Source organism: Rhinopithecus roxellana, chromosome 7 (assembly GCF_007565055.1).
Source record: "Rhinopithecus roxellana isolate Shanxi Qingling chromosome 7, ASM756505v1, whole genome shotgun sequence".
In the NCBI taxonomy this organism is placed as follows: Eukaryota; Metazoa; Chordata; class Mammalia; order Primates; family Cercopithecidae; genus Rhinopithecus; species Rhinopithecus roxellana.
In genome coordinates, this window is record NC_044555.1 from 3,418,296 (window position 1) to 3,430,336 (window position 12,041).

Below are 12,041 nucleotides of genomic sequence, written 5' to 3' on the forward strand. Positions count from 1 at the left end.
TTCCAAGGCAGTGGTCTTGCTCACCACCCTCTGTATTCAGTATCTAGAGGGTGTTTGGCACATAGTAAGTACACAGTAAGTTTTAGTTGATGAATATGTTATTGCTAGATTAGAATAATTTTGTATTTTTTCATACTCTAGAAATGATTACTATTTGTACAAATGTTTTCTTCATTATAGTTTTTTACAGATACATAATATTTATACATATTTATGGAGTATATTAGATACTTTCAACATTTGACTAAAGCCATATGATAGATTCGGTATTTAAACATCTGAGTTTTCATGTGAGTTACTTTCTGCAATTAACTATAATAAATATTTCTGAATTACTATATAAATAATATAACAGAGTAGACAATTTTTTTTACCATGTGGCCCTTTTCACAATTAAAATAATAAATAATGAGTCATGATCATTTATACTGTGCTAGGCATTGTGATAGAAACTTCGTATTTCATCCCTGTAATGATGCTGAAAGCAGACATTCTGATACCCAGTTCACAAATAAAGGAATTTGGCTCAGTAAGCTTATTTAACTCACCCAAATTTATAAAGTTGGCATGGGACCAAACTAAAGTTTAAACTCAAGTATCTGGCTCCACAATGATTTTTCCTTGTCACAATCCTTCAACCAAACAAAGATCTACAGTATTAATATTTCACATGTTATTCTCTATGTTCTTGCTAGTACATAAAAATAATAGTTATGATTATAGCTACTGATTGAGCACCAACTCTGAGTTAGGCAATTTACTTACATGTTAGTTTCAATCAACAGTTCATACATTCAAGTGAGGAAGTATGATGACATAAACATGATAAAACAGAGGATTATATCGACTACTGAGTTGCCCAAGGCCATACAAAATGCCACGGTGTAGGTTCAACTCCAGGCTTCACCTCCAAATCCATACTACATACCAGTTTCGTTGGTCATAAGTCAATGCTATATTTTGTCCTATCGCTTCAAGAAAAGTACATGTAAACTCAGTCCTTTCTATCCATATTAAAGGCTACGGGTTCAAATATTTAGTGCTACCAAATTCTAAGAAACGCCTTTAAAATACCAAATTAACACAGTTTGCTGACTACACTATAAATTTGCCTTTTCAGGCCGGGCGCGGTGCCTCAAGCCTGTAATCCCAGCACTTTGGGAGGCCGAGACGGGCGGATCACGAGGTCAGGAGATCGAGACCATCCTGGCTAACCCGGTGAAACCCCGTCTCTACTAAAAAAAACACAAAAAACTAGCCGGGCGAGGTGGCGGGCGCCTGTAGTCCCAGCTACTTGGGAGGCTGAGGCAGGAGAACGGCGTGAACCTGGGAGGCGGAGCTTGCAGTGTGCTGAGATCTGGCCACTGCACTCCAGCCCGGGCAACAGAGCAAGACTCTGTCTCAAAAAAAAAAAAAAAAAAAAAAAAAAAAATTGCCTTTTCAAGAACACTTTTGCACAGTTTCAACATGCATTTACATCAGCTACAGACAGCTAATGTGATGAGTTGATTCTGCTCTCTTAATATTATATGCTTTCAAGGGAAAATTCTTTCAAACTGTGATATTCAATATTCATAATTGACCACAATGCATTAAAATTAAACAGTTTAAGACTGTTAAAACACAGATTAAACTTGAAGCTAAAATAATTAAAATTATTAATTAAAAATCAACCTCTTCTCTTAGAACCAGGAAAGAGCATACCGTACACAATTTCAAGCAATGCTGCATTTCTTTTTCCATTTATTTGCTTTGTTTTACTTAGTTTTTCCTTTTTTTACCTTCATCTCTTCAACTGCTTTCTGTAATTCATCTGGAGTTTTATATTCAAAATCTCTCTCAAGATACTCTTCTTCGGCTTGTGTCATCCATTCGTGCATCTCTGATAGATCTTTCTGGAGGCTTACAGTTTTCTCCAAACCTCCCTTCAAGGCCTCCTTTCTGGCATAGACCTTCCATAAAACAAACAAGCAAAACACGATTACTGACAGCGATGAAACATTATTATTATATTATTTGATCAGTATGTAAATAACACAAAGCTTAGAGAGTAATGATAATGAAGGAAAAAGTTTATATGCATAAGAAAATAACTCATGGGGATCAGATACACTCAATTTCCCGCAAGTGTGAAAATAAGACATGTCTGTTTATTTGGCATACTTAATAAAATGAATGTATTGCCCTATGATGATAATTCAGCTGTTTGTGTGACAATCCTTTTCTGTGACTACAGCAAAACAAGACTTTTTAAAATAATATGTTTCAGTTGGAAAAGTAATTTTATTGGCATACACAGAAATAGTTATTCTTTGTGTTCTCTCATAATGGTTTACTATTTTAAATATTCTAAGAACTTCATAATCATGTATCTACAGAAAACTCTCATAAATTAAAAAGAAAAATGAAAAGTGCATAAAACATGTAGTTTGGCAATTCACAAAGAAGATAATATATGGCAATATACGTATGTAAAAGACGTTCTAGTATCACTTATAGTTAAATGACTGCAAATTGAAGTGAATTAACGCATTTTCACAGATAAGACAGGGAAAAATAATAATTAATAAAGAGCCCATTTTGGGCAGGGATGTGGGAAAATCAAAGTTTTTTTCTACTTGTTGAGGAAAATATCCAACATAATACAATCTTTTAGATAGTAACATGGCAAAATATATAAAAATGTTAATGTCCATGAATCTGTGTCAACTTCCATTTTTTGAGCGAATCATGCCAGCCAAAGTGTAGAGAATAACATGTACATTATTTAATTCAGCTTTAAAGACCAAACATCTTGAAAACAAACCCAAAGGTGCTTTCATGGGAGATTAAATAAATTATCACATATATACACTATGGGATACTGTGCATCACCAATACATCTTTACTGAAATGAAAAGTGGCTCAATATAAACTTTTATGTGTAAAATGCAAGCTGCAAAAGACTCTGTGGTTATAGAAAACATCTGCTATTTAAAGCCTCACAGATTTCTGAAAAGTGAAACTCTCTACAATGGACTCCATTACTCATTAACCAGAAAAATGCAAAATTTAAAACACCTAAAAGAAAATCATATACCTTGCTACAACGCACTCCACAGTATTATAATTATTATACGTAAGTATTCGTATTTACTTTAAAATCTATTCAAAAGAATGTATTCTTTTCTCTGGTTTAAAAAACATTATATATTTTAAGTAACAGAGTTTTCACAGTATTGTTTTAATATATAATGGACAGTTTCAGTAAAATGAAGCATTCGTGGTACCTTGTCCAGCAGTAAATATGTATAGAACAACCATCACATTGATTTTCCTTAGAATGTATAACCATTTTGAGCCTAATATAGGTAATACTTCATTTTAGATTCTTTACTTACCTAGGTAAATGTAGCACTTGATCTAGTAAAATGTAAATAAATGCTTCACCCTAACACATCTAGAACAGTATGTCCTGCAATTGTACTAGAAAAGGTATAAATATTATTTTGTGTAGTCAATGAACCTATAATAAACTTAAGAAAACATGCTGCTATTTTTGCTATTTTATAAACTTAAGACAACATGCTGCTAAATTCTACTTAGATACTCTGCTCTGTTACAATCTTTTAAGGCAACTGGTGAAGCTACAAAAACATTAGAGAGACTAATGGAATTCAGCCAAGACTGGTAGTAAAAACTATACATTCACATACATATTTGTGTCTGTGTGTGAGTGTATGTGTGCATGCACAAGTATGGTGAGATATTGTTGGACCCTGTAGATGTTGAAGGTAAAAACGACAGCATTTGGTGATAGAATAGATATTTGGTTATAAGAGAAATATAGGAGACAAGGAAATCTCAAGGGATTTGACTTGAATAAATGGAAAGATGGAGTTGCCATTTCTAATAGCAGGCAAATTACTAGGGTAGTAGGCTGGAGTATACATCAGGAATTTTGTTTTGACATATTAGATTTAATATGCCTATTACTAATCCATGTGGAGGTGTTGAGTGGGCAAATGGGTATGAAGGTCTAGGATCATTAGAAAGGTCCAGATTGTTAAAAAAAAAAAAAAAAAAAAAATCTTACAGCAAGAACCACTAACAGATTACATTTAAAACCACAGAGCTTGAAAAGGTAACCCAGAGAGTGAGTGGCAATAGGAGAAAAAAAGGAGTCCACACACTGAGCCCTGGAACACTTTCAAATTTAGTAGTCAGGGCAACAGAACCACCAAGGATATTGACAGTGGTCAGGGAAAACTAAGAGATTATTAAGAAAGAATGATGACACAGAAGCCAACTGAATTTAGTGATTTAGTGATGTGAATTCACTGGTGACCCTGACAAAATTTGCTTCAATAGAATAGTGAGGGTAACAGTTTGATTAGCCCTCTTAATTGGTTTCAAGAGAGAAGGGAAGGAGTGAAATGGAGAGAAGGGAATTTCTGTAAAGGTAAACGGAAATGGAGAGGCTGCTAGAGAAACTGTTGTCCAATGGAAGATTCTTTTAAATGACAGGAGATAAGAGAGAATAATTCTCTAATGACGGGAATGATGTAGCATAGGGAAGATGTAGGAGGTGGAGGGCTGTTCATTAGCTGGTACAATGTTCTTCTGCAGAAAAAAAGGGAAAGGGATCCAGGTACATAAGTGGAAAAGCTGGCCTTAGACAAAAGCACAGAAAGTTCATCTACATAAACAAAGGGAAAGTAGAGTCTATGAGCTTACAGGCAGGTCAGTGGGAGTATTGCAACTTGTATTCTGATTGCTTGTATTTTCTCAGGAAAACGAAGCTAGTTTTTGCAGAAAGATGGAAAGACAGACTGTCAGAGAAGTGAGGAAAGAGATCTAGGGATCACTGCACTCAAACAGTATACTGAACCAGAGAAAGACAATGATCTGCAAGCTGCCAGAAAGACATCCACCTAACCTCTAAATCCTATTTATTGGTAACTATTTACTATAAATTTAAAGCCACTAATAAATAAAATATATAACCATAAATTATTTAGAAAGTATACTTATTTTATAATTTCATATATATAAGTTTCTATTTGTTCTCTATTTAACAAACACGTAGAGGAGATTCCAAGATGGCCGAATAGGAACAGCTCCAGACTACAGTTCCCAGCGTGAGCAACACAGAAGACAGGTGATTTCTGCATTTCCAGCTGAGCTTTGAAGAGAGTAGTGGTTCTCCCAGCATGCAGTATGAGATCTGAGAACAGACAGACTGCCTCCTCAAGTGGGTCCCTAACCCCTGAGTAGCCTAACTGGGAGGCACCTCCCAGTATGGGATGATTGACACCTCACACAGCCAGGTGCCCCTCTGAGACGAAGCTTCCAGAGGAACAGCCAGGCAGCAACATCTGCTGTTCTGCAATATTCACTGATCTATAGACTCCACTGGTGATATCCAGGCAAACAGGGTCTGGAGTGGACCTCCAGCAAACTCCAACAGACCTGCAGCTGAGGGTCCTGACTGTTAGAAGGAAAACTAACAAACAGAAAGGACATCCACACCAAAACTCCATCTGTACATCACCATCATCAAAGACCAAAGGCAGATAAAACACAAAGATGGGGAGAAAACAAAGTAGAAAAGCTGAAAATTCTAAAAATAAGAGCGCCTCTTCTCCTCCAAACGAACGCAGCTCCTTGCCAGCAACGGAACAAAGTTGGACACAGAATGACTTTGATGAGTTGAGAGAAGAAGGCTTCAGATGATCAAACTTCTCCGAGCTAAAGGAGGAAGTTTGAACCCACTGCAAAGAAGCTAAAAGCCTTGAAAAAAAGATTAGTAGAATGGCTAACTAGAACAACCAGCGTAGAGAAGACCTTACATGACCTGATGTGGTTGAAAACCATGGCAGGAGAACCACGTGACGCATGCACAAGCTTCAGTAGTCAATTTGATCACCTGCAAGAAAGGGTATCAGTGATTGAAGACCAAATGAATGAAATGAAGCGAGAAGAGACGTTTAGAGAAAAAAAAAAGTAAAAAGAAACGAACAAAGCCTCCAAGAAATATGGGACTATGTGAAAAGACCAAATCTATATCTGATTGGTGTGCCTGAAAATGACGGGGAGAATGGAGCCAAGCTGGAAAACACTCTTCAGGATATTATCCAGGAGAACTTCCCCAACCTAGCAAGGCAGGCCAACATTCAAATTCAGGAAATGCAGAGAACACAAAGATACTCCTCGAGAAGAGCAACTCCAAGACACATAATTGTCAGATTCACCAAAGTTGAAATGAAGGAAAAAATGTTAAGGGCAGCCAGAGAGAAAGGTCAGGTTACGCACAAAGGGAAGCCCATCAGACTAACAGCAGATCTCTCGGCAGAAACTCTACAAGCCAGAAGAGAGTGGGGGCCAATATTCAACATTCTTAAAGAAAAGAATTTTAATCCCAGAATTTCATATCCAGCCAAACTAAGTTTCATAAGTGTAGGAGACATAATAATCCTTTACAGACAAGCAAATGCTTAGAGATTTTGTCACCACCAGGCCTACCTTACAAGAGCTCCTGAAGGAAGCACTAAACATGGAAAGGAACAACCAGTACCACCCACGGCAAAAACATGCCAAATTGTAAAGACCATCGACGCTAGGAAGAAACTGCATCAACTAATGAGCAAAATAACCAGCTAATATCAAAATAACAGAATAAAATTCACACATAACAATATTAACCTTAAATGTAAATGGGCTAAATACTCCAATTCAAAAACACAGACTGGCAAATTGGATAAAGAGTCAAGAACCACCAGTGTGCTGTATTCAGGAAACCTATCTCATGTGCAGAGACACACATAGGCTCAAAATAAAGGGATGGAGGAAGATCTACCAAGCAAATGGAAAACAAAACAAAACAAAAAAAAAAAAAGCAGGGGTTGCAACCCTAGACTCTGATAAAACAGACTTTTAACCAACACAGATCAAAAGAGACAAAGAAGGCCATTACATAATGGCAAAGGGATCAATTCAACAAGAAGAGCTAACTATCCTAAATATATATGCACCCAATACTGGAGCACCCAGATTCATAAAGCAAGTCCTTAGAGACCTTCAAAGAGACTTAGACTCCCACACTATAATAATGGGAGACGTTAACACCCCACTGTCAACATTAGACAGATCAACGAGACAGAAAGTTAACAAGGATATTCAGGAACTGAACTCGTCTGTGCACCAAGGGGACCTAATAGACATTTACAGAACTCTCCACCCCAAATCAACAGAATATACATTCCTCTCAGCACCACATCACATGGCACTTATTCCAAAATTGACCACACAGTTGGAAGTAAAGCACTCCTCAGTAAATGTACAAGAACAGAAATTATAACAAACTGTCTCTCAGACCACAGTGCAATCAAACTAGAACTCATGGTTAAGAAACACACTCAAAACCACTCAACTACATGGAAACTGAACAACCTGCTCCTGAATGCCTACTGGGTACATAACGAAATGAAGGCAGAAATACAGATGTTCTTTGAAACCAATGAGAACAAAGATGCAATATACCAGAAACTCTGGGACACATTTAAAGCAGTGTGTAGAGAGAAATTTATAGCACTACATGTCCACAAGAGAAAGCTGGAAAGATCTAAAATTGACACCCTAACCTCGCAATTAAAAGAACTAGAGAAGCAAGAGCAAACACATTCAAAAGCTAGCAGAAGGCAAGAAACAACTAAGATCAGAGCAGAACTGAAGGAGATAGAGACACAAAATCCCTCCAAAAAATCGATGAATCCAGGAGTTGGTTTTTTGAAAAGATCAACAAAATTGACAGACCGCTAGCAGGACTAAAAATGAAGAAAAGAGAGAAGAATCAAATAGACTCAATAAAAAATGATAAAGGGAATATCACCACCAATCCCACAGAAATACAAACTACCATCAGAGAATACTATAAACACCTCTACACAAAAAAACTAGAAAATCTAGAAGAAATGGATAAATTCCTGGACACATACACCTTCCCAAGACTAAACCAGGAAGACGTTGAATCTCTGAATAGACCAACAGTAGGCTCTGAAATTGAGGCAACAATTAATAGCCTACAAACCAAAAAAAGTCCAGGACCAGACAGATTCACAGCTGAATTCTACCAGAGGTACAAGGAGGAGCTGGTACCATTCCTTCTGAAACTATTCCAATCAACAGAAAAAGAGGGAATCCTCCCTAACTCATTTTATGAGGCCAGCATCATCCTGATACCAAAGCCTGGCAGAGACACAACAAAAAAGAGAGTTTTAGACCAATATCCCTGATGAACTTTGATGCAAAAATCCTCAATAAAATACTGGCAAACTAAATCCAACAGCACATCAAAAAGCTTATCCACCATGATCAAGTGGGCTTCATTCCTGGGATGCAAGGCTGGTTCAACACATGCAAATCAATAAATGCAATCCAGCATATAAACAGAACCAAAGACAAAAAAAACACATGATTATCTCAATAGATGCAGAAAAGGCCTTTGACAAAATTCAACAGCCCTTCATGCTAAAAACTCTCAGTAAACTAGGTATTGATGGGACGTATCTCAAAATAATAAGAGCTATTTATGACAAACCCATAGCCAATATCATACTGAATGGGCAAAAACTGGAAGCATTCCCTTTGAAAACTGGGACAAGACAGGGATGCCCTCTCTCACCACTCCTATTCAACATAGTGTTGGAAGTTCTGGCTAGGGCAATCAGGCAAGAGAAAGAAATCAAGGGTATTCAGTTAGGAAAAGAAGAAGTCAAATTGTCCCTGTTTGCAGATGACATGATTGTATATTTAGAAAACCCTATCATCTCAGCCCAAAATCTCCTTAAGCTGATAAGCAACTTCAGCACAGTCTCAGGATACAAAATCAATGTGCAAATATCACAAGCATTCCTATACACCAATAACAGACACACAGAAAGCTAAATCATGAGTGAACTTCCATTCACAATTGCTTCAAAGAGAATAAAATTCCTAGGAATCCAACTTAGAAGGGATGTGAAGAAGCTCTTCAAGGAGAATTACAAACCACTGCTCAGCAAAATAAAAGAGGACACAAACAAATGGAAGAACGTACCATGCCCATGGATAGGAAGAATCAATATCATGAAAATAGCCATACTGCCCAAGGTAATTTATAGATTCAATGCCATCTCCATCAAGCTACCAGTGACTTTCTTCACAGAATTGGTAAAAACAGCTTTAAAGTTCATATGGAACCAGAAAAGAGCCCGCATAGCCAAGACAATCCTAAGCCAAAAGAACGAAGCTGGAGGCATCACCCTACCCAACTTCAAACTATACTACAAGGCTACAGTAACCAAAACAGCATGGTACTGATACCAAACCATAGATATAGACCAATGGAACAGAACAGAGTCCTCAGAAATAATACCACACATCTACAGCCATCTGATCTTTGACAAACCTGAGAAAAACAAGAAATGGGGAAAGGATTCCCTATTTAATAAATGGTGCTGGGAAAACTGGATAGCCATATGTAGAAAGCTGAAACTGGATCCCTCCCTTACACCTTATACAAAAATTAATTCAAGGTGAATTAAACACTTAAACGTTAGACCAAAAACCATAAAAATCCTAAAAGAAAGCCTAGGCAATACCATTCAGGACATAGGCATGGGCAAGGACTTCACATCTAAAACACCAAAAGCAATGGCAACAAAAGCCAAAATTGACAAATGGGATCCAATTAAACTAAAGCACCTCTGCACAGCAAAAGAAACTACCATCAGAGTGAACAGGTGACCTACAGAATGGGAGAAAATTTTTGCAATCTACCCATCTGACAAAGGGCCAATATCCAGAATCTACAAAGAACTCAAACAAATTTACAAGAAAGAAAACAAACAACCCCATCAAAAAGTGGGTGAAGGATGTCAACAAACACTTCTCAAAAGAAGACATTTATGCAGCCAACAAACACATGAAAAAATGTTCATCATCACTGGCCATCAGAGAAATGCAAATCAAAACCACAATGAGATACCATCTCACACCAGTTAGAATGGTGATCATCAAAAAGTCAGGAAACAGGTGCTGGAAAAAAATGTGGAGAAGTAGGAACACTTTTACACTGTTGGTGGGACTGTAAACTAGTTCAACCATTGTGGAAGACAGTGTGGCAATTCCTCAAGGATCTAGAACTAGAAATACCATTTGACCCAGTCATCCCATTACTGGGTATATACCCAAAGGATTATTAATCATACTGCTCTAAAGACACATGCACACGTATGTTTATTGCGAGGCTATTCACAATAGCAAAGACTTAGGACCAATCCAAATGCCCATCAATGACAGACTGCATTAAGAAAATGTGGCACGTATACATCATGGAACACTATGCAGCCATAAAAGAAGGATGAGTTCATTTCCTTTGTAGGGACATGGATGCAGCTGGAAACCATCATTCTCAGCAAACTATCACAAGGACAGAAAACCAAACACCGCATGTTCTCACTCATAGCTGGGAATTGAACAGTGAGAACACTTGAACACAGGAAGGGGAACATCACACACCAGGACCTGTCGTGGCGTTGGGGGAGGGATAGCATTAGGAGATATACCTAATGTAAATGATGAGTTAATGGGTGCAGCACACCAACATGGCACATGTATACATATGTAACGAACCTGCACGTTGTGCACCTGTACCCTAGAACTTAAAGTAAAATAAAAAAGTATAGTGATTATTCTGTTAGAAGAGGCTCTACACACTTTGAAAAGATGAACTCATTTAATTATATACTTATCAATTATGCATTAATATCATCACATTTTAAAGATTGGGAGACTGAAGCACAAAGAAGTTAAACAACTTTTCTAGAATCACACAGGCAGTTTATGATGTGGATAGACTTAAACCCAGGCAATCTGAATCTCAGAGCTTCTGGTCTTACACACTGTGCCTTTCCATCCACAAAAAAAAATTCTCCAGTATTTGACCATGTGTGTCTGGTTTGGCATGGCATGGTAAAGGCATACTAAAGACAGTATGCCTTTAGCATACTGTCCTCCAAGTTCATCTACGCTGTTTCAAATGGAAGAATTTTCTTTTTTAAAGCTAGATAATATTCCATTATATGCATATACCACATTTTATTTATGACAATATGCATTTAGATTGTTTCCAATTTTTGGCTATTGTAAATATTGCTGCTGTAAACATAGGGGTGCAGATGCCTCCTTGAGATTCTGATTTTATTTCCTTTTGATATATATCCAGAAGTGGGATTGCTAAATCAAATAGAAATTCTATTTGTAATTTTTTGAGTAAGCTCCAAACTGTTTTCCCAAATGGCTGCACCAATTTACATTCCAACCAACACCGTACATGAATTCCCTTTTCTCCACATTCTTGCCAGCACTTACTATCTTTTGCTTTGTTTTGTTCTGAGAGCTAGAAACTCAGATATCATAAAAACAGAAAATAACAATCAGATTTAAAAATGGGAAAATAATCTGAATAGGTATTTCTCAAAAGAAGACAAAAATAACCAATTAATATACGAAAAAAGTTTCAACATTGGTAATCATGAGATAAATGCAAACCAAAACCACAATGAGGTATCTCACCCTAGCTAGGATGTATATTGCCAAAAAGACACAAAAAATAATTGTTGGCACGGGTGCAGATAAAAGGGAACTATATTACATTGTTAGTGGGACTATAAACTGATACAGTCACTGTAGAAAACAGCATGGAGGTTCCTCAGAAAAGTACAATATCCACAAACATCCCTTTTTTCCTGCGTGTTTTTTATTCTACCTGGACAACTGCAATCCCTACCTGCTTCCACTTTAGCCCTTTTGATTTATTATTCTTCTAATAGGAATATACTGCAAACTTTAAACAACCGTTTTAAATGAAATGAAGTGATGCCAGTCCTGTGCCTAAAAATCAGATGACTTTCCAAAGTACTTGACATAATGAGTAAATCATCACTGTGACTTCCATATTCCTTTCTGACTCATTTTCCCATTCTTTTTCTCCTGGCTCATGCTGCTCCTCTTCCAGTGGC

The 12,041-nt window shown here is 37.1% G+C and overlaps 1 protein-coding gene across 3 annotated transcripts in view; it reads right to left on the minus strand.

The window, feature by feature from the left end:
• The window catches only part of DMD (dystrophin), a 2,245,117-nt gene that overhangs the window by 1,448,477 nt on the left and 784,599 nt on the right, over positions 1-12,041 (minus strand). For all 3 annotated transcript variants that reach the window (XM_030933724.1, XM_030933725.1, XM_030933726.1), the window contains one exon: positions 1,782-1,952. In XM_030933724.1, the coding sequence (XP_030789584.1) occupies positions 1,782-1,952 (171 nt within the window). The remainder of the gene's footprint in view (positions 1-1,781; positions 1,953-12,041) is intronic.